Below are 27,101 nucleotides of genomic sequence, written 5' to 3'. Positions count from 1 at the left end.
GGCCTGGCTTTACTGACTACGATGGACTGATCACACACATTACTGATGAACTTAGTTCCCTGCTGGATGACTGTGACAAATTTCTCTCCTTTTTTGTCTGGAAAGATCATGCCTTAGGAAAAAAAAAAAAAAAAAAAGCCAAATCTCTTGTCCTGGGCCGTGGAGCAATCTTAACCCCTCTCAGAGGGATATTGTACCTTAAGTCACATTTATCTGTATTTTGCATGCAGAAGACTTATTGGGACAAGCTGTTCATTCCAGCATCTGGTAGTTTATTTATTATTGCAAGTGGATTACGTGCAGACACAAGAGGGAATGTAAAGTATGTAGCGGAGTGGGCAGGTTTAATCATATCTTACAGTATCTGTTTCATTTACAATTGTATTTTAATCTTGCAACACAGAGATAATATCARTTTTAAACATCTTAAACCTCTGTAATAATACATTTCATCACATGTTTGCCAGTCTTTTTTTCTCTTGAAGAGCAGTGAACTCTTTGTGATTGCCAACATACAAGTTGTGTACGTTTATTCAGTTGAACTTTTATTGTCTGTTGAAATCAAACAGGAGACCCTGTCGCTAATTATCCATGCAAACCATTAGCTCARAAGGGACCCAAAGTGCATGTGGGTTCTGTTTGTCGGGAAGATGGTAATTTTCCATGTTTTGTTTTAGGGTTGTTGACCCATAAGACAAGCAGTGCTTGTAGATTGGCACAGGGGTGGGAGCAGCACTCTGTGCTTCTCTTTATTAATGTGCCCAGGAATCATTTTTCCCAAAAGTTGCCTAAATCTTGGTCACAGTGATCTTACTATTTTGAATAGAACATGTTTGAGAATTTGGAGGACAGCTGGGAAGATGCTGTTTTATTGTCTATGTTGATGTTAAATGCAGAGGACCCCTTGGACAATCACCTCGTTCTCTCCAGCAAGGACAGGCTCTCCTCACTGTCAGGCTCTGCAGAAGGCTGTGTGCAACTCCTGCTTTTAAGAGAAGCTGCAGAAAGGCTTTCAGTTTGGATTAGATTTTCAGTACTGTCCAAAACAACTGAAAACATTCCTGCCCCATGCTAACCATTGAAGAGCGTTCCATCCCTGCCGGATTTTGAGAATTTTATACCAACGCTACAAGATAGTTTTCATTCATCCATTTGATAGTCTGGCCACATCTCTGCGCAGGATGGCTTGCTCAGGAGGACAAGTCTTTCCAGGTGCCCTGCAAACAGGCAGTCCCTGCACGAGGCATCTCCCTCTGCCACCCTTCCTGGCTGTTTGGTGCTTTGCAGCACCAAAATGACTTTAAACTCTCTTTGACTATTGGTAGTCTCCTCCACAGAGATGAGACTCTGCAGCTTCTGTTGGTGATCATGGCAACACATTTCCAAGCTCATTTTCTTAGCACGGTCCCTGTCAGAAGCATTTTACAACTCCTAGCTATGCGGTTTGTCTGTTCCGTTTGCTTTGTTGTTTGTTTGCAGAAAACTCAAACTGTTCCCTAGAAAAGTAGCCTGTTGCCATAATCAATAACAATAGCTGTTTCCATACTTTATAGTATGTAGTCATATGGTCTAAATCATTGTCAGTCATTTCCTCTCCCATCACGTCTTCCAAAAAATGTTGCCCAAACCAAACTGGAAAAAAAAAAAAATAAAAGAAAGAAAAGAAGGAAGGAAAGAAATGAAACCTTGCCAAATTGTATCGTATCCATGTCATAAACTCATAAACTACTGAAAGTTAGGGTCAGTGCAAAGATAAGAATCATACAGTTTATGCTAGCTAATGCCTTTGTTATTGCTTTTTGAAACAAAGTTTATTTGGTGTATTTATTTCTTCTTTTGACAGCATGTGGACAATAAGTGGGTTTCTTCATCTCGGGAAATAATTGCTTTCCGCAAAGCGCTGTTGAATCCAGTGACAGCAAATCAGTTTCAACGCTTTGTGTCCCTGAAAGGAGACCTGCTGGCGAACGGAGTGCTCTTCTGGCAGGAGGTCCAGAAGTATAAGGTAAAATGGACGGAAAGGAACATCATCCAATTTGTAAGCAAATGCATCCATTACTGCACATCAGGGGAATTTTAGCTAGAATATCTCCAAGTATTTTTGTTCATTGTAAAACCGTCACTGTTTAGCTGTTCTTTCTTCCATGAAAACCCTCGCTTCTTGGAGGTGACTGTTTTAAATGACTTGAATGTATTACTGCTGTGTTTTTTCATGCTTCTTCTAACTATAACAGTCTTCCGAGTCTCTAAAGGGATGCTATTAACTAGTTAATGCCCAGATTTTTCTATACATCTGTGGAGCACTTCAAAATGCAATGATCGCACTTAAATCTTCGTTCTCTTTACAGTTTCACACTGTTAAATATAGGGATTATTGCTGGACTTCATAATTCCCCTGAAACCAGAGAGAGCTTTTAAATGCAATGCAAATGCACAAATGAAAAATCAGTTATGCAAAAGTGCATAAATACGGACACCAGCTCCCCTATTCAGCACGGACAGGTTTGACTGCATAGAGCACGTGAACCATGATGGGCTGGGAGACCCAGGGAACACCTCTGACCAGGCCAGCTCCTTGCCCCTGGGTGAAATTGCTCCAGCATGAGGGGCCACACCATGGGAAACCTCAGGACCCTGCTCTTATATCCGGCTGCTGCCAAGGGAATCCTGGGCTGGATGCAGGGATAAGGCAGCTCTTTTTGTTCCTCGCTCCTTTTGCCTCTGCACTGCTGCTAAGGCAAAAGAGCTACGGGAGGGAAGCAGAGGCTCCTGTGGGCTCCTGAGCACAAGGCAGCCATTGGGTTCAGGAGCGTGGTCAGAGAGTAGCTGGGGCTGCAAGAGGACTTGGAGATGCTGCTGTGGCTGTGTGGCMATGTGTAGCTTTAGGGGTTGACCTTAGGAGCTGGAGCCCCTCTGCTTCCAGAGGGCAATCCTTCCTCAGCAGTTTCTAACGCAAAGGGGAAGATCCACAGGCTGCAATGCTCTCTGCAGGTGCCGCTGTCTAGATGCAGAAAGGGTAGTTTAGACTAGAAAGGCACTTGCAGCTACCTGACACCAGTCCTTCCTCAGATACCTGGTGCTGTTCCAGCTCTCCTCATTTCTACATCGCGGAGAAAAGGGAAACTGCTCGCGAATCCATGTGGAGACTCATCCATGCGGTTCAGACTGTTTTCATTGTGGAATCGCGCTCTGAAGAAAGCCCTCATTGTTTTGCGTCCCACCTCCTCTCCTCATTTATGTTAACTTTATTTGTCCTCTTATCAAGACAGAGTACAATGTGACCACAGCTCCACATGCACGCGATTTGTCATGCTTGGCAGTTGATGCTCTTTGCAGGAGCAAAGGGCTGGAGTAGCCGGAGCGCCGTGGGTCAGGCTGAACTGCAGGCACGTCGCCAAAGCTGCGGGCAGCCCTTGGCCTCGYGCGCGCTTCGGTTTTCCGAGCCCTATCATGCCATCAGTTTTGGCAGAACTCCCTTTGGGAGTTTGGGATGTCTGTGCTGCTCCTCGTAACCCATCGCGCTGGCGGCACATTTGTGGACAAATAAAAAATAAAAGTAATTATTTTTCGGAAACAAATATGAGGAAATATAACTCTTAAGGATCAGTTCCATGTGTTTGTCTATGTTCTTGCTTCATCCTTCACAGCTATTAGCTTGTTTGTCTTCCCTCCTTCTCCAGCTCGCTGCCTTTGCTAGATGAGCGAAGTAAGTCACAATATATTCTTAGGGTATATTGAACATGTTTTTGTATTGCCTTCCTTTCTTCATTGTAACTGTTACCATTCTTTTCTCCCTTTGCAAAACTAAAAAGTATTTGTAATAAAACAAAGCAGCTCTTTCACATACCACATTTCTTGTTAAAAGCCCTGCTTTTAATTTCTTTCCAGAGTAAATATCCAACCTCCTCTACCAAAACTAAATGCTTATTCTTCATTCTTTTCCTGTAATTTCTCTAGAGTGTTCACTGTCATTGTGTCTCTAGTAGATATGGATGAGAATCTCCTTGTGTTACAGAATTTTATTCTTTTCTTGGTGTTTATAGATAGAGGGAAAGCATGTATTTTAAAGGGTTTGAGAGAAATCTTTTGAATGATTTTTTTCTGCTGTCAAAATGCACGGGTAGCATCGTAGCAGTGTGAAAACACAGTAATCATAGGCTTCACAAGAATAGCAGGATCACGTGAAAAAGGATAGGAAATGCCCAGTATTCCTTTGAGATCTCACCCTTCTGAGGTGAGATCTCACCTTCTCCATCTGCTCTTTACAGAACTATTTAAAAACTGAAAACTAGACCCCTGTGAACGGAAGAGTCTGTGGGTAGCTGACAGCAACGGCACCCTTTTGTACCATCATTTGTGGCGTTTGTGGTTATAATCCTTTGAATTACCCTGATTCCCCTCTGTTCATGCAATTTGTAGAGGATCTTTGCCATTTTTARTTGGAGCAGGCTTAGCAGACTCATGAAAATCAGTGTATTTCACACCTGGAGGTGGGTTTCTCTTTTCAGAAATGCCTCCTACTTGCCTGTACTGTGCTTAGATTGAATGAGGGATATGAGCTGTGCTGTTCTCTYAGAACGTGCAGGCAGAGCTTAAAGCTCTAAAGCTCTTTAAGCTCTATCTCTGCACTTGCAAACCAGAAGTCCCACTAATGTTTTTCCTGTTGCTGTAACCATCGACATTTGCTGTAAGAATTTGATCCTATTGTTCTGAAAGAATCTGTTTTTATAATTTAGTAGGACTATTGTTCTTTGATCACTATCTCCCTGTTAAGAGTCTTCTCATTCTATCTACATTGACTAAAACTGGTGTTTTTCATCTTTCAGGACTTGTGCCATTCTCATTGTGATAATGCCACAATCGAAAATAAAATCACAACTATTATCAACTGCTTTATTAATTCCGCTGTGCCGCCAGCTCTGCAGATTGACATCCCACTTGAACAAGCAGAGAAGATTYTGGAGCACAGGAAGGAACTAGGACCTTACGTTTTTAGAGAGGCACAGGTAAAACAAGAAAAAAAGATGGAAGACTCTGTAACAGATTTGGCTAGAATTCCTGTGCCTGTTTTTATGTACAGGACTTTTGGCTTGCATGAAAATTTGGACTCTGTACATAAACTTAGGCACAAAGTAGAATATTGTGGTCATCCATTTCAATACAGATTATATGCTAGAGATGACAGAGAAACTCCAGATATTAACTGCTCAATAAATTGGACATTTTTTTTTCCCAGCTTCCTGATTCCTAGAAAGGTATTCTCCAGCCTGGTTTAGGAGATCTCATTGCCCACTTGCTCATTTTTGAACTGCTGTTTTTTTATTTTCTAACATCAGGGGATTAATTTGTAGTTAAAGGATTCATTCATTTAAATATATTAATATATWAAAAAAATAGATGTCTGTAAAGGACAAAGACAGCATTGCTTACTGAAAGTCTTTCCCTTCTCTATAATATAGAGTTTATGCTGAATGACTGTAGACAATTTTTTCTCCCTGATATTTGTGCTAAATACTACTGCCAGTCAAAGGTGAGTCCATAACGCATTTGGATCTCAGGAGATGAATGGTTTGTCTGAGAGAAGGATTCATACAGATCTGAGGAGAAACCAGAAGGCCTATTTAAGAGTTAAGACTGTAAAACATAGCAAATTCCAGAAATGYAGCACAAAACCAAAGGAAGAACTTGGCAAAAAAGCTGTGACTGGAATATGATAGTGACTCAAATGTCACTTTTGAGTGGGCTGAGCCAGAATCAGTGAGGTGCTGAGCACGCCTGACTCCCTTTAAAGCCAAGTTTCTCAATGAGAGTTAAACTTCTAAATAACTCGAAAAATGTGGGCCTTAGTACGTGCAGCAACAGAATGCACTGAGCCCCTCTGTTTGCTTTTTTAAAATTGTTTTTCTTATTCTAGTTCAAAAAAGACCCTGTGAGAGATTATATCATTTAAAAATTATCCAGGATTTGCTCATAGATCTGTAATGTGGTTTAAGAGCCTTTCCAGAGACAAAAAAAAAGTATTTCCTTTCGCTTAAGCAGGAAAAAAAAAAAGCTCTCCCTAATGAACAGAATATTTGAAATACTTGAGCAGAATAGTGGTGCAAAAGCAATTCTGCTGGTGTATATTTTATCAAGAATAGTTGTAAAAAATGATGGATGTTTTCATTAATGCAAACAATTGTTTAGGGAAATATAAAAAAAGAAAGTGCTTTTTAACTGTGTTTTAGGAAGATTTCTCACCAGTAATAAACACACTGATGAAAAGCATGTGCTGAGCAAAGCTGGGCTGAAATGTCAGGACACAGTACGTGAGAGGAACAGGGCTGTGTATTCAAAAAGAAATAGCTATTTCATTCTCATGGTAAACTACATTTTATTTTACCATAAACTCTGTTTTCTTAGTACAGTCAAGATAGACTTTCTTTTCTTTCTGCTCAGATGACTATTTTTGCACTTCTGTTTAAATTTTGGCCAAATTTTTGCGAGTTTCGAAGCAACCTGGCCACTGACAATATTTTACCTGCCTTGGAAAGAAAAAAAGAACGACTGATGCAAAAGAAGAAAAGCAAAACAGCAGAGGTAAGGCTTAGAGACTCACGTGAGAGCTGACAGGCTGCATGCACACTCTTTTATGAGCAAACGTACAGGAATTCAAATATCCTTTTTCTCAGTCTGATCCACAGCTACTGAAATCTTCCTGCTAGAATGCAAGCTTGACATACGATCCGCTCCTAGGACAACTAGCTCCCAATCCTGCCAATGCATATATGTATGTTTAACTTGAAGCAGATGAGTCAATGGAATACTCCTTTCATTAAGCGGAGGGGAAAATGTATTTTAGCCATCTTTTTGTGCAGAGGGAAAAAGTGGAAAAGAGGGATGAAACCTAAAAAAAAGGGATATATGCTACAATTGGTAAACATAGATTCACCTGCACTTTCAGTGTATTCTGTCATTTGTGAGGATTTACAGTCCTCAGTGGCCCCTATTAAAAAAGCCCCAGAGATTTCATGTCTATCTCAGAAGGAGCCCTTGAGAAGTCTACACATCATCTTTTTAAAATATTTGCATGCTAATTGCTCCRTACGAGCCTTATCTTCTCTTGAGTATTTCTTAGCTTTGACAGTGAAATTGTTAAGAGTTCTCACACTGAGTTTCCAGGCAGTTTCAGTGCATTAACAGAACTGTGACCTCTAGAGTAGAATGCTTGCTGGTAAAATTGTTTTTCTTGGAATTTTATTATTAAAATATAATGTTTTTTTTTTTTCTATTGATTATAGGCTTTGCAAAAGTTTATTTTTTACCAAATGTAATTGTTTGGCCAGCTTTGAGGAGAGAACATTCCTCTAAGAGCTGGGAAATTACTAGACTTGCAAACTATCCTAAGTAGCATGAGAAGACCTTTACATATTTTAAATACCATATACACATGTGTTGAGATGTTACCGGTGATGGRAACCGCATGAGTACCTGGATAAAGACATATGCCTGTAAGAACATGTCCACTTTGTTATCCTCTTTTTAGACAGATGAAAATTGAGGATCAGTGAAGTGTTACTCAAGGCCACACAGCAATGTCAAGTGAAGTCTAAAATCCAAGAACTCATGCTACTTTCTCCAAAGCACGTTGCCTCCATACAGAAATGTCTGGCAAGGCCATTGGCAATACTTATAGTGCAAGAATGCAATATTTCAAAGTAATGCACTTCTGTGTTTTCACAGAGTTATTTTTTCCATCTGTTTGTTGCCTGTCTATAAGATTTCTGATTAGGATCAAGGAAATAAAATCTTGGCCAGGAGGGCAGCAGCCTCGCTTTTATGGGGAACAAATGGGAAAGGTGAATTACTCTTCTTAAACTGGAAAATAGGGCAAGAAATGTTAGAAAGTGATAGGCAGAAAATGCAGCTCAGTAAACAGTTTACAGGCTATTCTTTTCACCAAAAAAAAAAAAAAAAAAAAAAATCAGTATACCAGTTATCTTTAAAACCTCTCAAAAGACTAAGAGGACAGATGAGTCTTTGAAACCTTTTTTCCTTTCTTTATTTAAATAGTTTCCTGTTTCCTCCTCTTTTCTGTCCCCTCAGTGACAGCATAACTTTCAACAAATTGATTCAACCCAGCCAAGGACAAAGTATCTGTGGCAGGACAGTGCATGAATCTAAAGCCACTCCTGAAGTCAGATTTAGGATCAAAGTGTTTTCTATATCTTGCAATGTCTTGTTCCTGGTCCTACCAGGCACATGCTGAAGAAGAGGAAGCCTCTGGCAAAGGGTGGAAACGATATTTTTTCTTACCTTTTTTCTCAAATCTATTGCCATCTATTTGTGCTTTATGTCAAACTAAACAACTGCAGTACTTGGAGACAAATTTTACATTTTCCTCCCACAAACTCTTTGCTGTGCTGGCCCATCTACCTGGGCTGTCCTCACTTCCTGAAGGGACCAGTGACCCAGCAGCTGGACAGGGGGGTAGCACAGAGGAAAACCCGGGGAGACGGGGAGGTTGTCACTGGAGAACAGAGCATGACTTTTCTTGGTATTAGCTGACTATTGCAGGGATTTGTCTGGTGCCTCCTTGGCACTTATGGAAAAAAWTTGGCTGCTTTACCTGACCTGCTGAAGGCTTCCTGGCAGTAAGGGAAACCCCCTGTAAGTGCTGCATAACCTCACTGCTCCAYTGCTCCACTCCTTAACCATGCCTCAGTTAACCATGAGGCAGCAGTGCCCTCGTGGCCAAGAAGGCCAATGGGATCCTGGCTGCAYCAGGAGGAGTGTTGCCAGCAGGCCAAGGGAGGGGATCCTGCCCCTCTACTCAGCTCTGGTGAGGCCGCACCTGGAGTACTGGGTGCAGTTCTGGGCTCCCCAGTATAAGAGGATGTGGAGCTTCTCGAGAGGGTCCAGAGAAGAGCAGCAAAGATGATTAAGGGACTGGAACATCTCTCGTATGAGGAGAGACTGAGTGAGTTGAGCCTGTTTAGCTTGGAGAAGAGAAGGCTGAGAGGGGATCTGATTAACATGTATAAGTACATGCAGGGAGAATGCAGGGAGGAAGGGGCCAAGCTCTTCTCATTGGTGACAGGACAAGGGGCAATGGGTATAAGTTGCAACACAGGCAGTTCCATCTCCGCGTGAGGAGGAACTTCTTCACTGTGAGGGTGCCAGAGCCCTGGCACAGGCTGCCCAGGGAGGCTGTGGAGTCTCCTTCTCTGGAGGTCTCCAAACCCGCCTGGATGCCGCCCTGTGCCCCGTRCTCTGAGTGTCCCTGCTGGAGCAGGAAGGTTGGACTAGATGATCTCTGGAGGYCCCTTCCAACCTCAACCATCCTGTGATTCTGTGATTGCTCTTTAAGCTTCTTAGTTTTAACCTTACTCTTTGTAAGTGGTATAGTAGCAAGAGCTGTGCCATTGCCATAACTTTGTCTTGTTTGCTATGAGGAGTTGTTATTAAAGGACTTATTTAATTCTCCATTCTCATTTAAAGATAGCAAATATCAACAATATTATTTGAGTATGGGTAGTGATTCTGTTTATGCATTAGTCTTCCTATTTTAGGAAGTCTATTTGTGTCTTATCCTATTAATTAATTAATAAGTCCCATTAGTGTCTTATCAAAGTTAACAAGCCTGCTTCTGGAGAGAAGATAAATACCATGTTGCCTAAGCAGGTCTGTTTCTGAAAATCTCCATTAGAGATGGTGGGTCTATAGCATGATTAAGAAAAAGGCTTGTTGGAAGAAAGGAATTAAGATATTYTGGTCCTTTTCCAGGTCTTTCAGGCACTTCCTGAGTGAATTTGGGAAACCATTTGACCTCCCCTCTTTTTCTCATTTGCAACATGGGGCAAGCAAATTATGTTACTTGCCTCATGGGGATGTTGTGGGGCTAATCAGGCAGACTGTGTAAAAGCAAAGCCTTAAAAAAACACTAAAACAACATTAAAATAGTGAACAGTTAATATCTTGAGCATTTATCAAGGATTACGGTGCCTTGCATGCCACTGTAAATGTTTTAAATAAGATTGCCTAAGTTTCTAATATATACACTGTAGCTCATATGCAGCTGCTGGACTTAGAGCTGGAATAAACCATGGGAAATCCTATGTCCTGCATGTATACATCAGAGGATTTTTAATGCCCCTCTGTCCTTACAATATATTCTGTTGCAGGTTCACCCTTTCCCTTAGCTACAACTTGCTCCTTCGGAATCTGAAATGAAGATGGCTGGCAGGGGCTGGTGAGGAAACTTGATAGCGACAAAGAAATGCTGTAAATTTGCTTTAAAAAGCAGTGTCTTCTATTTGTTAGTGTGTCTGAGGTGATAAATTATGAACCTGAGCATTAGAAATCCAAAATATGTCAATAGTATAAGGTGATACCACACATGACAGGTTTCAAATGACAATTTTGCTTCCTTAGGCTTTCTACTTCATTACAGTAGTTACTGCTCACATCTAATTATGAGTTCTTCCCATTGTTGGCAGGGTAAAGGAGAGGAGAAAAAAGCTCTCAGTCGGTCAAGCAGTGTTTTCAGAGATGAATTTGGTGTGGAGAGAAGACGAGCATCATGTCCATATGGATACACGCAGCAGGTGACTAATAAGCTGCATGCATACACAAACAGACTGAACATAAATCATATCATTCAAAAAAGATAAATGGCTTGAGGAGAATGGGAAGGTTTGGCTCAGAATACCTGCTACATGATTCTTCAATACCTGTTCATTCTTCTACCATTAAYTTTACTGTTTATTAGTTTACCAACCTTATCATCTCTTTTGTTTTGTGTAAGATTTATGTTCTAGGAAGTATTAATATCTAACAATATCAGGCCATTTAAGTTTGGAGGTTTAATTTAGAGATAAGTTGCATGAAAAGARGTTTAATCTAGAAAAAATATTGTATGATTAGGGTAATTCTTGAAAAAAAATGGTTCAGCTTGAGTCCTGTTGCACTAATAGGTCACAACTTGAAACTGAGGTCATTTAGTAAATCTAGGTATTTGTATATAAAGTCAGACAGAAAGTAACTTAGTTATCTAGTATTTCTTTGAGTACAACTCGCATAATGCATCAAATGTGTAATGAAGGACACTGCCGTGATAGGATGGGGAATCTGTGCGGTCAAATAATCACAGCTGTAGCACGTGATGCAGGAGTAAATCTCACTCTACTCAGTGCTTCAATTCCTTGGAGCTCCTCCATGGCACAACATTAGTGATGGCAGAATATAGAAATAGGCAGTCTGAAAATCCCTCCAAATCTGAAGCCAAAGTGCAAACTACATAGCTAAGCTCATAGTCTTATCCCTTAAATGGACCTTTGTAGCTTTTGCTTATATTTATATCAAGAGAAAAAAAGTGAGCTGGGTGATTCCCAGGAAAGTATATCAATACCATATGCCTCRGGCTTCAAGAAGAGGCCAGATAACTGCATAAAGAGCAATAACCTCTTGTGAACCAGATTTTTCTCCCAGCCCCTTGCTGCTCTAGGAAGATGCTACAAACTCTTCTTATTGAATCACAAAATGAAAAATTGGCCTCAAGCTTTTCATGTTGTAATGAAGGAAAAAAAAAAAAAAAAAGGCCAAATAAAAGTACACTTCCCATTGTGATTTGAACCTGAAACATTGAATGTTGAAACTGAAGCTGGCTCTGCTGCCATGTAAAGGGCAACATTTTTTCCTTAGGAAAGGTGAGGGTGCCATCCCTGAATGATCCATCTCTGCTAGTAGTAGCGTGATGCGAGGGAGGTTAGGCAGAAGGAAGTGTGATGGTAATGAGGCCTTTTGGATTTGAGATAAGGTGCACTGAAGAGATACAACAGGGACATGAGAGGAATTAAAGTCCATGACCGCACAAAAGGCTAAAATTTTGTAAGGAGAAAGGTCTGCCTGTATAAATTTGAAGAAGAAATGAGATCAAATGTCATTGAGAATTAAGGATGGATGATAAAAGAATATAAGCATCGGGTCTGTCAGGTTAATCTAACAGTGTTGTAGATTTGCTTTTTTTTGCATCAAGATTATTTGTCCCATAAYTGCAGTACTGTCATGACAACCCCCCTGTTTTCAATAACTGAGATCAATTGGTTACTGGGATATAACATAAGCTTTCTGTTGCACTATTAAAATGGACCACCTCAGTGGTCTGGAGGCTACTTTTTTTAAATGTTTTTTGCAGGTTTCCTGGTCTTATTCCAAGTACATAGAAGCCTTGGAGCAGGAGAGAATACTCCTTAAAATGCAAGAAGATCTGGAGAAAAACCCATCATCACTCCTTACAGGTTATTAACCACGTTGTGTAGTTTAGGAGGCCGAGCATATAGCTTAGGTGAAATTTTCTCAGCGTAGGGGCTTTAGGTGATTGAGTAGCATATGTAAGCCAGTGCCTCTCTTGACMCTGTCAAGAGGGAAGTTGCTTTCTGCACCAGAATGATGGGTGACAAGTTTCTACGAAGGGGAAGAGGAAAGAGCCATACTACACATGCTCTGATGCAGAAAGGAATGTGTACATATCTTCATTCCATACCTCCTTGGGTCACCTCCAAAGGATTCTAGTACTTCAGCAACCTATGTGCAATCAAGCAAGTGAAACTCTCACCACTTTGTCAGCATGCTGTCGTGGGATCCACCAGCAGTTGCCTCAAGCTTGTATCAGCTATGAGTATTGCCCTAGGGTCTGCCCAAGGAGTTTATGACCTACCCGTTCCTTGAATAGAGCATGTGATATTAAACTACTCAGTTTTCCATCATTTCAGCTTTATTTCTATATGCAGGTTCCTCATCTATGTCCTTGCTGAAGCCACGTAGCTCTGAAAGATTCATCTTTTCTTCAAGGAGTAGTACGATCTTTGAGAAACGCTTAGATCTTCCCAGAGAAACAGAAAGTGAGTACCGGATTGCCAACACGGTACTTTGAAATTTAGATTTTTAAAAGCTAATTTTCCTGTCAATGCTGATGCTCATTATTAGTAAGTTGCCCCATTCCACATTTAACTGAAGTTATACAGCCTCACCATGAAGACAAGATTAGTTTTTACTCCAAACATGGTTGTCTTTTAGCCAGATGGAAATCTGTTGCAAAATGCAGCCTCTGAAATGTGGTAATCTAGGCTTTCCTGTTGGAATGTTTTAACTAGGAGCATGAGGTGACTGGAGGAAGCTCAAACCCCATGGAGTTACTGGCAAAGGCCTGACACAAAACTAGGAATAGATCATCTCTGCTGAAGCATATTAAGCACTGGAATGGGAAAAAGGAGTGGAACAGCAGAGCATTCCATTGAAAGGAAAATGACTTCAAAGCTTGAATTCCTAGGATAGAGTTCCCTGGAGATCTTGCTTGGTTTCGATTTTTAAGTCTACTCTGAAATTAGGTGGACTTCAAAAAATTGACAGAACTTGGATTATGGCTCTCCTTCTCGCTCTGCTCCTCCTTCATCTTCTATTTCAGGTCTTCAGCATTGCTCTTTTCATATCCTGCCCTGTCTGCTGTTCCTAAAGCTCCCAGTGCCTGAATACTTCTCCAGGAGAAAATTGCAGCAGTCCTTACTCTGTTATTTCCTCATGTTCTCTCTCTGCCTTTTCAACAGCTCTCCTAGATATAGATAAATCTCACAGCTGTTTGTACCTTACACACCTCCATAATGTTAATATATTTCATGCATTCATGCCCTTTTTTTGTATGATAGCTCTTCTGCTCTTTGACTCGGTGCTCTACACGCAGCTATGTCTCCATGCAGAGCCCTTGGGCAAGGACTTCAGTCTTGCCTTGTGAGCTGAGAAACTTCCATCCCGGCTCTKGCTCAAAGGGGCTGTCCAAGGTGGCTGCAGTTCTTGCCACAACCCAGCACAGCAGTCTCTAGCCCATCTCACTCTCTGAAACCTGAGATCAGCCTGTGGTGCTGCCCAATGCCATGAGAAAGCAGAGATGCGGAGAGGTTTGAGAGCTGTGCGCTCTGCTCCCTTGCTCTCGTTTCAGTTACAGCCTCCTCTCAGCCTCCACTGGAAATCTCCCTGCCCTGCCCTTTCCTCACTCTTAGCTCAACGTTGTTGTGTCTGTCTCTTCTTGTTCTGTCTCTTCTTGTATCCCTGTCCTCTGGTGGTTCTCCTCAACCTTGCTCCCCGCTATCGCCTCTTCGCTCTGCTGTTGGTGCAAGATTTCTGCAGAAGATCATGATAGTGTTTGATGCATTTGTAGGTGACCTGTTCTGAGCATTTCAAGCAGTCATGACACAGAAAATGATATTCTTTTTGCAGGCAAATTAAAATTTTTCTGAGAAATGGGATGCAGAGACACACGGTGAAAGCGGCCAGGAGACAAATAAGGCATTGGTGAGGTTTTTACTTATGCTTGCAGCAGAGATAACAACTTTTAATGTTATTAAAAATGTGGCTTTAGTCAACGATAAGAAAAGAAACATATTTCAATGTGCTTAATATCAACATGACTATGATAATGACTCTTGTGTTATTTATTTATTTAATTCGCACTTCTTGTGGCTCAAATCAGAGTTAGGGGCATGCAKGGGGCAATTAGGTAGGCAATCAAACCCAATTCTATAGTGCCTGATTTAATGAATAAGTAAAACACTGTGTATTGAATTGACGGCTCTGAAGCAGTGTGTCTTGGCACGCTGTGGCCTCAGTTCTGCAATTCATGCAACTTCTAGTCATCAAGAGTAAGTCATGAGATTTCTGAACTATCATAAAATCAAACCTTGTTGTGGTTTGGTCTAAATCCAGCCTGATTCCTGGTTTAAAGTACACCTCCTGCCTCATTTCTGAGATTCAGTCCCCAAGCAAGGCTTAAAATATACCAGGAACAGATCTGATTAATAATTTTTGCAAAATGTTATTCCTCCCAAGGCTGTACTCACAGGAAAGCTGTGGGAGCTCAAAGCTCTTGGACAGCTCTTCTCTCTCTTCTTTCTTGCTTCTTTTTACAACTTCAAGGGAGGCAGAGAGGCAACACTGAACATATGAACTGGGGGAATCAGAGCAGTTTTAAGGGGGCAGATTTGATGTGGGGACCAGGGCCAAAGGATTATTTGGGATTTTAAGGTGGGGCAGGGGCAGAATTTATTGCCAGGCAGGGGAGAGGATGATGACAGCCTTCTCCACATTTTTCAGACCACTTTAATCACGGGTCCCCAGCCACAGAGATGTTGGCTCCATTCTTCTGTACATGTGTGCAGAGCATGTAAGGGAAAGGCAAATGAGTGTGTTCCAGCTTGCTGAGTTCTCTAGGGYTTAGCCCAGTGCTAGGGATTGGATTATCTTCCTCTCCCCCTTCTAATCTCCGGGAAAAGAGGAAGAGCCATGTCAGAGATCCAGGTGCTTCACTTGGAGCTCTTGGTCATCAACCTGCTGAGGACCATTTGAGCGTCCTTTCCTCTTCCATGGGGACTACTTGGGTGCACTAAGGACCACTAGTCGTGTTCACTCTTTAGGCCAAATAACCTAGAATTGTAGGGGACTTCCACTGGCAGCTTCTTCAAGAGCAGAAACACCCTTTCTAGATAAAACTCATGTATCCTCACTGAAGGAGCAAGAGAACTCATCAGTTCAGTTCCTAGGTTCCCCACAGTTTAGATACAGATTTTTACATCATGCTTATTTCCATTGATTTCCCTGTGCCATAACTGTAAATGACTTCATCATTGCTTGAGGCAGACTTTTTAGGTAGAGGCCACAACAAGGATGTCAAATCTCTTTAAATGTTTGGGTGGTATCTACTTACCCAAATTTCACAGATGCACTGAACTTTAACGCTCAGTACATCTGAGGAGGGTGGAATGTAGCATCCCGTAGAGAGCAGAGCACGTGTGATACTGTCTGGTCCACCACTCATTAATGTGAAGGGCAAAGGAAAATTGTAAAATACCACCAACACAGACACCCACATCAGTCTGAACATCATGTGCAAGGCCACCTTCTCCTGCTGGGTAAGTACAGTACCTGCAACCAAATGCTGGACTCTGGCAGTCAGATTCTGATTTGTTGTATTCTTGCCTTCTTCTCGTTCAAATAAAGTTAAATAACATGTAGAAAATGCTTATCTTACATCAGTAGCTTTTACTTGAGTCATACTTGGATTACTTATTAAATGAAAAATGTTATCCACATATTTGTCCCAGATGATAGAACTCCTTGTGAATGTATTCCAGCCTTACAAAATTATTAATGAAAATTTACCAGCCCCTTCAAACTATTCGTTTAGCAAGATATCACGATTAATACTGTACTTGTCTATCAAATCTATAAACAAATTCAAAAATAAAACCCAACACTATGTACTTTGTGTTCTTCAGTGAGTGAGGAGCATTTTGCAGACCTGGTCTGAACACTCTCAATTCTGTAAATCAGCAATAATTCTCAATCCATTTTACAATTCTGTCTCTATATTATCTGAAATATATGCATTTTCTCTATATATGTGTGTACACACACAATCATTTATGGACCATTTCTCATATGCAACTGAGAAGGATCATATCTGTTTGAAATGCTTGAAGAATGTGTCATATGGTTATGCCTATTTCATGTGTTAGCTTTAAAGAAAAACAGAAAAATAGAGGGAAAGCACAAGGGAAATATTAACAGACAYGAACTCTTTTATATCTGGGTTACTGAGTCTAATCTGATGCAGTGGCAGATCCCACACAACTGGTGTTTGGTGATACATCTGAAATGAAATAGGGATTTTAGACYAGGGATCAAGTAATGACTATTGCCAATTCCAAACAGAAAGTCTGAGAACTTAATGGATATAGCGACTAAATACATATGATTGCTGTAAATCACTTCAGGCAGCTTGCACTGCTGTTGCCTTTTATCTTGTCTGTCAGACACACTCTCTCTTKGGTTGCTGCTGGACCACCTGTGTGAGTTGTGCAGGTTAAAGGACTACAAAAGATGCCCTCAACACCTCTAGCATCTCTCCTTTTAGATAAACAAAACTTCATTCCTTATGAACTGTATATAATTTAGGTGTTTGTGAAGACTACAGCGTTACTGCAGAATAAAGGCTGTGTGTGGACTTTGCTTCTACACATTATCAAAACAGATCTGTTTTAGAAAGAGAAATCCAGAAACTCTTCTGAATRGATTTATGATTCATCTGCTTTACTGGTGGTCAAAATAAAATCTAAATATATTCATACAGACTTACATTTTTCCTTTTTACTTGCAAATATTGCAATACGTTGGAAGTACTCTGGATTTTTTTAAACCACCTTATGCATTCATAAATATTTACACTTAGATACTACTATTGTGCATTTCAGCTTTCTCTGACCAGACTTGGTCAGTTCATTAAAATAGTTTGCCTATCACACAGGGCTTACCTCGAGGGGTTCAGTTCTTAAGTTATTCATTCAAATACTTTATGATATCAACATGAAGTGTGACTATACATTTCAGGAAGGAGATTTATAGATTTTGTTTTGACTTCTGGCCTGCTACTGCGTGACACAAAGCACAAGACAAGATAATGCCTGAAATACGTAGTCTTGGATTATGTTTTTAACATGCATACTCTCAGTAGCTCTCTGGTGGTGGTCACTATTACACTGAGAAAAGAGCAAAAAGCTGCKGCTTTTGCATCAGTGAAAAGCTGTCTTGCCTCCTCATGATCTGTTCTGTACTGGCTGTTCCTTAGGAGAGACTATTAATGGGGGTAGCCCTAGTTGCTGAGCTGTGGCTTGGCTTGTCCCTTTGAAGGTGTGGAAACCTCGTGCTTAATCATGGGCTATTGAGCTCAGCGGCTGAGCGAGGTGCTCTGCACACAGGGGGATCCAGGTTTAGCAGCCCCTGCCCCTGGTTGTGCCTCTCCTACTGCATGCAGRGGGGTCAGGCCAGGCCGGGCTGGGCTGCACTGTCTGCATCTTCTACGGGAGAAGAATCACGGTGACCTTTTCAAATGGGTCTGAGTGCAAAGAAAGGAAGAACTACAAATTAGTGAGGGCTACAGATGAAGGCATTTATTAAGTAGCTATTGTCATTAATAAGGGACTCTTGGTTTCCTGTTGTTCGTAAAAATGTTTGACAAAATGACAGGCATCCCTTCCCTGCTGCTTCTGCATTTGCAGCCTTATAGGATATTACAGACTTAAAGTCAAGGACATTTAGTATCCTCTACCATTTGTGAACTTCTGAAAGGGCTGGCTTCAGTACTGCCCAGTACTGTTCTCTGGTCAAAACTATAGATCTCAGCAAGATTTTGTGTGTGTGTAAAAATGTCAGAAAAGGGAGGGACTAAGTGCATCAAAGTCCTGCCCCACACTTGAAAATCGCTGTGTTATTTATGCTTCTAATATTAAATATAGGGCCAAAACGATCACTGTGCAGCTTCTTATGGCCAATGGAGCTGCAATCATCTAGCCTGCATTTGACCTGTTTAAATTGTCCTATAATACATAACTGATGATTTTTGTTTCTGTTTTTTATATAAATGCTCCTAGTCACCCATTGTGAGTCATGTTTRAGTACAGATAAGATGGGGTTAATTGCAGTCCCTTGCTTTTAAGTTTACAGAGCATTCCTGGTTTTAATACTTTCAATAGTTGCTGTAAAACTGTTAGGGAAAGTTAGAATTGAACCAATATTTCAGATCTGATCTCTACTCAGAGTTCAAACCTATCCTTCACGTCTGAATTTGAGCATTCCCGGGATTTGGGAGAGTTATAGCTCATATCTAAGTTTCAAATTCCTTCGTGCAAGATTGTTCAAATGTGCAGTTTTGGAACAGGTCCACGTCTAATTGGCTAAACTGCAGTCCCCAAATTGAAAGCCACATGGCACTGCTGTTTCTATATGGTCTTTTTTTTATTATTTTTCCCTTATTATGTAGCCTTCAAACAGTATTCTGTCAGTCCAGCACACAGGATTAATCCAAAACACCAAAAACACCAAAATCAACACTTTCAGCTTCCTGCTAATGAACTCACAAATCTGTAATTGTACCAGTGATTTAAAGAAGCTTTTACACGATGGGCACAACACGTATTTTGCTACTGAATAATAACTTCTCAAAGTGCTAGAGCACTGGACTGGACTGGAAATATGAAGGGGCCACTGAGTTGCCACAATACTTTAAGAGTATCTAGGTATAAATGAGATTCTCCATCTATTTTTAATAATCATTGTGCTAAACATCTCAAGTTTTATCTCAAGTGCGCACAGCATTTAGTTGAATTTTCCTCTATTTCTCTACTACTGAAAAAATATTTTATTTTCATGGTAACGGAGTTGCAAGTGTTGACAACAGCATTGCTTATTCCACATGTTAATTATGTATTTGTTCAGAGCATGCGGATGAACTATGTTCATTTTTCATGTTAACTTTTCATTTCATGTCAGAGGAAAAGTGGAAACGTAGTAAGTAGATTTGTGCTTTTAATTTGAGATATTTCTTCTTCCTCTAAATCTTGTACATAATCCCTCTGTACCATATGCGTTTGAAATTCTTTTCTTGGCAAGAAGTTTAAAAAGAAAGTAATTGTCTCTTCTCAGAAAAGGACTCTTGAGCAAAGCAAAGCAATTGTGCCATTAATGAGAAAGTTAAATGAAACAAACGACAAGACAAACAAGAAAAAAAAAAACACAGCATCACACTCAAGGAATGCACAAGCACACAATAGCTTATGCAATATTCCCATCTGTCAAAGCCAATAAATAGATTTCGCTGGAAATATTTATTATGGTAGTCTGGGATGCCTACGGCTCAGGAAATGCAATCAAGTAGCCTTAATAATTTTCACCTATGGGTGAATAAACGGCTTTCACCCCATCCATGATTGCTCGCTGAGCAGTAGCTGGTTTGTAAACCCAGACCCTGTTGGAGTCTGAGTATCACCCRTTCCTCTAAAGGTATCAAGCTGCTGTTGGATCAGTTTGCAGAACTGCTGTTTGATGCTGTTTGCATCAACTGTCACCTCCAGCACAATCTGCACCGCTACAGCTCTGTGTATATATGTGTGTATGGAGATGTGCATATAGCATCTGCATTTCACAGATTTGCATGTGTGTGCATATACGCAGAAGATGACTCAGTAATCTGTTTTGGGGTCATGATGATACAGGGCTTAAGCTTGTGGTATATCATCTTTTCCTAATATGACTTTCCAAACATTAATTTTTTTTCTGTATAATTGTTTGAAAGTGAAGATCGTCATGTTTTATTCAAGTGTTTGGTTTTGTACTCATTTGCATTTCAGAAGAGAGAGCCCTTAYGTTTGCTTGGCTGAAGGATATTGCTCTTTTCAAAGCTCTCGTGGCTGCTGAGGAAATAAAAATAATTCTAGGGAGGGTTTCTTTGATCTAGAAAGAATATACAAGAAAAAAAAATCCCTATATTTTTAAATTAATGGCAGGTGTTGTGCTATTCACTGCGGACTACAATAAATGAGTTAATATTTTCAGGCTAATGAACTGAATGCTTGCTCTGAAAACGGACAGCGTGTATCGTCGTTTTTTATCTTCCACTTAAAATCTTACAATTCAGGTATTATCTTAACTCCTGGCTTCTTGATCCTGAAATTTGACGAATATATTGAACTATTCTCTTAATTCACATTTCCAGAGGTGCTTAGCAGTAATAAGGCCTTGAGAAAACTATCCAGCAGGCTAAAACAGGGATCTTTTCTTTCCCGAAGCCGGGAGAGCAGCACTGCTGTTACACCAGACTCTATTGAAAACAAAGCAGGGAAAATCAAAACACGGAGACACACAGGCCTAATTGGCCTTGCCAAGATAACGCGGTAGCATTAATCATAGATTGTATTTGGGGGTAATAGCTAAGCATTGGAGTAAGTTGGAGAGCTTCAGAAATCCTTATCGTCATCAGTTTTAAAAACAGATAACATATGCACATTTGTGAGGAATGACTAAGTATTTTCAAACCCACACTGGGGAAGGGGAGTGAGCAGATAGACTCTGGGGGCACTTATTTTCTTTGAATCCATATTCAAGCTGTTCTGAATGCTAAGGCTTAGCCTCTGCTCAAGAATCTTACTACAGTCAAGGGCTGCAACACTTCATTTGTTCTGCACCCGAAACTCCCACTGAAGCCAATTATTCAATCTAATTTAACAAAGACCACAGCTTCTCTGGCTGTGCAATTGTTGGTAACCATCAACAAACTGATTCATCTACAATTGGGCCAAATGTTACAAAATCTGTTTCTGAGTTCTTGTTTGTACCCCCATCACAAGATTACACCAAAATTAAAGCATGCAGTACTTGAACTAACTTCAAAGGCTGAGCTTGCACTTCTAGCTAGTTCAGCCTTTTTATTGGTTCATGTTTCCCATTTGGCTTCGACATCCTGTTCTTTACTGATGCCCTTCTGGAATTTCATTTACAAACGCTACGTCCCAGTTGGTGAGCTATGCTAATTAATACTGTGGTGGAGACTATGGATTATAGCAATTTTGTGCCTCCCGCTTGGAAAAATCCCGGCAACTTTTCCAGCCATTTCCATGCAACCCTGCGTTGAACGTGGCCAAATTCATCTTAAGAAAATTTACCGTTAACTCGTTTAATCAAAATACATTGAACCAAGGTCGCTTATACTATTATCTATTGCCAGTTTTTGTTAATCAAATACTTCAATACAGTAGAAACTTGAGAGCTAGTATTTTCTCGTTAGATTATATCAAAGAAAAGAGCAAAGTTAAAACAGGCCGTACTAAGAATATTTTTTAAAGCTTATGCTAATAAGATGTTTGTTAAAGAAAAACGCTAATAGAAGATTTTACTATTTTCTGAAAGTCCTGCACTTCTGCCTGTGCTTCGCCTTTCCAACCTGGGTCCCCAGCCTGACAGGGATTTCAGCTACGCTGGGGATTTGCTAGTCAGCAACACACTGACTGCTGGAATTTCAAATGCTGCTGAAGGCACGATTATAAAGAAATTCAATTTTATATAGCACAAATTTATGGATTCTTTCAAGAACATAGCAGTTATGTAGACAGATTCTTCCTACACAAGAATAAACCTAAGCAACATTGTTTTTTAAGAAGAGGTAATATCTTTTATTAGACCAGGTGACGTAACTGGAAACAACGGCATTGCTTTCAAGCTCTCAGTTTGTTCATCAGGTCATCAACAGGTCAGCAAATACATCATGTTTGAGGTACTTGTTACTTGGTTTCTGTTATTAATTGCGTTCATGAACTCGCCTTTCGTAAAGGGACAGAATTCAGTTGACGTGACTGCGATAAGATGATATGAGGCACAGAACAAATCCGCAAGAGACCCCCCCTTCCTCCTCCTAGCCTGTCGTTTCAGAACCAGAAAGGAAAATCTGCCAGCATCTCCTAACACTTGTCATGTCAGCACCTCAACATGAATTAAAGCAGGCTAAAATGAGAGGTTCATAAACCTATGAGACAAAGGTTTACAAACTTGCCATTAGAAAAAACTGCAAAACAATCCCGTGGCCTATTAACTGGGACCTAGGCCAGTCTCTTTGGACAGAAAGAGCTCTTGTCCTTGAAGGGCTACAGCTAATAAAGGACATGGATGCCCCTAACTTGAATCCTACAGGTTCTTTCGGTGTCACAGGCCCTCATCAAGCCCCACTGAGAGCTGCCTAAATTGAGAAGCCTTGAGCCTAACCCAGGAAGGAGGGCAGGTTTTGTGTCTGGTGGCGAGCAGGCACGAGCTGCTCCTTGTGGGAGGCTTCTGCTCCACAGCCACTGTTTTCTGCCCACAGATCATTCTGGCAGAGCTCTTTTTTGTCAGCATTAATTCCTTCAACAAAATAACAGCTCCATGAACAGCAGTTGGCCACTTTCTGCTTCCCTGGATGTYGGATGATCACTTGTCAAATCCGGTAAAAAAAGAAAAGCTATGGAAGGGTCTGCTCTAAAGCTTATTAAGGCATTAAGAACAAACTGTTTTTATGACTTTGGACTACTGAAGTTTACCCATGAATCTTCTGCTCAGACTTACTATAAAACATCTATGAAGATGCAGCATCGGGTGGGTTTTACCATCGTGGATTGCAGGGCAGCCTGTACAGACGCTGGGTTCTGCATAAGAAAGTTGTTGTAGGAGGGATACCGTTTGCGGGGAGAGGATTTTGCCTTGAGGGAGACTTGGCAACCTTACAACACCTGAACCAAGCAGTGAAAGCAGCCGGGAAGGTCTGGCCTTCGGCCCCTGCATTAGGAGAATGCTCACGCTCGCTTTCATTTTCAAAAGGAGGGGATTTGCCATCGTGTTGCTATTACTTTCTGGAGCTGGATCGAGGCTAATGACACGTGTGGCCTACATATGATGTGCTGTTATCTGCTGTGGTGGGTGTAGTGAATTAATATGTAACCATTTCACATGTTGACAAGTTAGACTGCAGATAGAGTATTGGTAGAATGTATGTGCTTCGGACAGGCCCTCTGAACGCAGAGGATCTCAGAGTGAGAACACAGAACCTTCTCTAGGTCAGAGAAAAATAATAACAAAAAGGAAATGTGGCACGTGAAGGCAGGATCAGGTCTCTGCTGGGGGAGCTGGTATTTTCTCTAGTTTTGGGCCTGGGTTCGCACCTCCGYGCTGTCATGGCTGCAAGGAGAGATGAGAGAAGGGAGCGAGGGGCACAACTCCTCCATGGYCCGGGTGGCCCTGGAGGAGGCTAGGCTTGAGTGGGCAAGGAGGGACAGGCCTGGCACAGGCTGCCCAGGGAGGCTGTAGAGTCTCCTTCTCTGGCGGTCTCCAAACCCGCCTGGATGCCGCCCTGTGCCCCGTGCTCTGGGTGTCCCTGCTGGAGCAGGGGGGTTGGATTAGATGATCTCTAGAGGTCCCTTCCAAYCTYAACCATTCTGTGATTCTGTGAGGGAGCCACAACAAGCTCCACAGTTGTGTCGGACAGAGCAGAGGACTCACAGAATCACAGAATGGTTGAGGTTGGAASGGACCTCCAGAGATCAYCTAGTCCAAGCCCCTGCTCCAGCAGSGACACCCAGAGCAYGGGGCACAGGGCGGCATCCAGGCGGGTTTGGAGACCTCCAGAGAAGGAGACTCCACAGCCTCCCTGGGCAGCCTGTGCCAGGGCTCTGGCACCATGACTCGAACATGGGGACACTGCAGACAGCGGGCTCTGCCGCAGGGACCACGAAGAGGACACGGCAGCAGCAGCACAGCTGTCAGCTCAGGAAACAGCAGACTCTCTTTCTGCAATAAAATCATGGCACCAAACAAGGGACCACTCATGTAATTATATTACTATTTGACGTGTTTAAAAATATCAGAATCTGTCTCTTTGCAAATTGAACAAAGCTTATGATTTTTTTTTTCTATTTCAGAAGCATTCATATAATCAACAAAGGCTTGTGAAATCCCTGTCCCTGTCATTTATTATGATTTGAACTTTTTTTTCTTTTTTCTCCTTTGTTTATAATGCCCTTTTGGAAGTCTGAAAATATTTTTCTTCTCCCTATGAATTTTGTATTTTTCCATTTAGGAATCATTGATTCACCCTTATTTTTTGTACAGCTGGCATTCAAATTTTGTAAAACAGCTTCTCGTGCCATAATATCTTTGTTTGTTCCACAGCACCATTGATTGATGTCAACACAGCTGTGGGAAAAGAGGATTTAATTAGTTAATTTCTGGCACAGAAGTGGAGGAGGAGCACGAATGCATGCGTGTTCATATGTGGCACATAGCTGGCAGCCAGCATTGTTTATTTTTTTTTTCTTTTTGTGATAGGGAGGTAGATTTTATATTAAACTGTTTAGAAAAGCAGCTGGCTCTAGAGATTGCTGATGTCCCATGTGACTTTTTTTCCAGCAGATTTTGGGTTCTAATTTGATCCAGATTATGATTATCCATTATCCAGCCATTCCCATCTAAGAGTTTGTGGCCTATGCAAAATCACTTGCTTGTCACAACCCTGTTCCTCGTGGGCTCCAGGCCACACCGCAGAAAGTACTATCCTAAGTATTCCAGCTGGCAGGCTTTGTGGAAAGGGCAAGGACTCAGCACCCTATCTTTCACTCCAGTCAGCGCTAAATTTTATTTCAAATTCAATGGGAGCATAAGCTAGAAATGTTTCAGATTTACTGCCTTCCTTTCTTCCTCAAGAGATGATCCATTTCTGGGACATCATGAGGAAGCTTCAACTGCAGCTGGTGCTACCACATTTTGTGGAGAAAAAGAGGGCTGCAGACTCTGGTTTAGTAACTGCAGCTCCTTTCACGCAAGTAGGTTAACGCTGRTGTTCCAAAGTGGAGCAGGTGCCAGACGCCTCAGGTGGCTGGGAAGGAAACGACGGGAAGGGAATGGCTGCTGTGGGCGTGAGGCATTTGCAGAGGGGCTTTTTGTTCACTTGTACTTGGATGCATGAGGCCAGCTCGGGTGCAGAGCGGCCGTCAGCCTCATAAACCCCCTCAGAAGCAAGGAAGGAAGGTAGGAAGGTAGGAAGCAGCTCCATGCATTGCCTTAGTGGCACTGGTAGTCTCTGTCCTCCTGCCACTGCTGCTGCGCCTGTGAACCCTGCATCCTTGGGCAAAATCCTCCTTTGCACAGTCCCAAACTGCCCTTCATGCAGAACAACAAACAGCTGGCTGCCGGCTCCACGCCACGACGTCAAGGAATAATAACAATTAGCACTTCATTTAACATCTCAACTATAACGTGAAGATGCCCAGCCCACAGTGTCTGAGGCACACRGGGAAAATGGTGGCACAAACTATATTTTAATGACTTGGCCGGCCATGAACTAATTAGTGAAAAACAGATTTTTGTCAATGTAGGCCCAGGTCCATCCAGCAAAGTATTCTTTCTCATGCAGACTGTTTGTAGATGAATTCCTCAGACACATAATGACAGTAGCTTTGAAAACTGCTATGATTTTATTCTAATTAATCATACTTTCTATTTTTTTTCTGACGCTATATAACAAGAGGATTCATTCTTGGGAGCTTTTAAGATTCCCCAGGCAGCTCTCCCTGACATCTCTTTTCTGCCTTCCATTCCCCTGGCCCCAAAGGCTCCCTCAGTAAGACCAGGACACTGCCCGACCCCGGCCGTTTCCTAGGCCCTCCCACTCAGGTTATACTTTGGTCTCGCCATTCTTTCTGTCTGACATCAYTAACACTTGGCTGTTGGTGTTCGTCCACACAGGAAAACCTGCTGGCCAGACACGCTTCRTTTTGGTCTCAGTTATTGTGACAAACTTTTCCTCAGTTCAAAAAATGCTTTCCAAACTTTATCTCTTCAAAAGGCTGTTGCAAAACCCATTCCCCCAGCTTGTTATTGAATGCATAATTTCTGTCTGCAGTTTTCTACTGATTCACTTTTTTATCTCATGATAATAATAAAAAGGCTACTTTTCTTCAGTTTTAAAGGCCTATCTCTCCTGTTGTTTGTTGTCAAAACCCCCTCGCTTTGTCAACACAATASTAGGTTTGAATAAACACCTCACAGCACAGGAGAGGCTTCAGTTTTTCCAGGCAGGAATTTTCAGCAGTTAGCACAGATCCCACAAAGACCGTCTAGGGATAAAAACAGCTGCACTTGTGGTGACTATGTGGAAACCACAGGTAAAGCACTCAGGCAACTTATTTCCAAAGGTACAAAAATTGTTCACAGATCCACTAGTGGCTCAGGTGTGTCTGGCAGGGATCAGAAATTCCTTCAAGGACTGCAAAGATGTCGGGATGGAGCGTCTCTCACACCAAGTGCGCTGCAAGAGCTGGGACTGCTCCGTGTGGAGAAATCTGATCCATGAATATCATTAAAATATAAATGGGGGTGGATATTAAGACGGTGTGGTCAAATGGTGCTTGGTGATGTTAAGACGGTGTGATCAAACGGTGCTTGGTGATGGTGAGTGACAGGATGAGAAGCAACAGGCACAACCTCGAGCATAAGCAGCCCCTTCCTCACTGGGAGGCTGGTTGAAGCCTGGTGCAGGCCGCCCAGAAGCGTCTCCAACCTTGGAGATACCCAAAACCCAGCTGGACACGGTGCCAGGCACCTGCTCTGGGTGATCTGCTCCAATTTGGACCAGGCGATCTCCAGCCCCAACCGTTCCGCATTCCCACCCCTCTCCCCTCCATCCCCAACATGGCCGCTGCGCTGCGCAGCGCCGCCCCTCCCCC

The 27,101-nt window shown here is 41.8% G+C and overlaps 1 protein-coding gene across 1 annotated transcript in view; it reads left to right on the top strand.

Annotated features, from left to right (window-relative positions):
- Positions 1-12,913, top strand: part of RGS22 (regulator of G protein signaling 22) — a 61,149-nt gene extending 48,236 nt beyond the window's left edge. Inside the window, exons 21-26 of the mRNA XM_026050012.1 lie at positions 1,844-2,005; positions 4,827-5,006; positions 6,439-6,579; positions 10,479-10,586; positions 12,176-12,278; positions 12,771-12,913. Coding sequence (XP_025905797.1) covers positions 1,844-2,005; positions 4,827-5,006; positions 6,439-6,579; positions 10,479-10,586; positions 12,176-12,278; positions 12,771-12,913 — 837 coding nt within the window. The remainder of the gene's footprint in view (positions 1-1,843; positions 2,006-4,826; positions 5,007-6,438; positions 6,580-10,478; positions 10,587-12,175; positions 12,279-12,770) is intronic.
- The last annotated feature ends 14,188 nt before the right edge of the window (positions 12,914-27,101 follow it).

This window comes from Nothoprocta perdicaria, unplaced genomic scaffold (genome assembly GCF_003342845.1).
Source record: "Nothoprocta perdicaria isolate Ctin4 unplaced genomic scaffold, notPer1 scaffold_64, whole genome shotgun sequence".
NCBI classification, from domain to species: domain Eukaryota; kingdom Metazoa; phylum Chordata; class Aves; order Tinamiformes; family Tinamidae; genus Nothoprocta; species Nothoprocta perdicaria.
The sequence above is the reverse complement of the archived record's forward strand: the minus strand, read 5'-3'. Positions and strand labels throughout refer to the sequence as shown.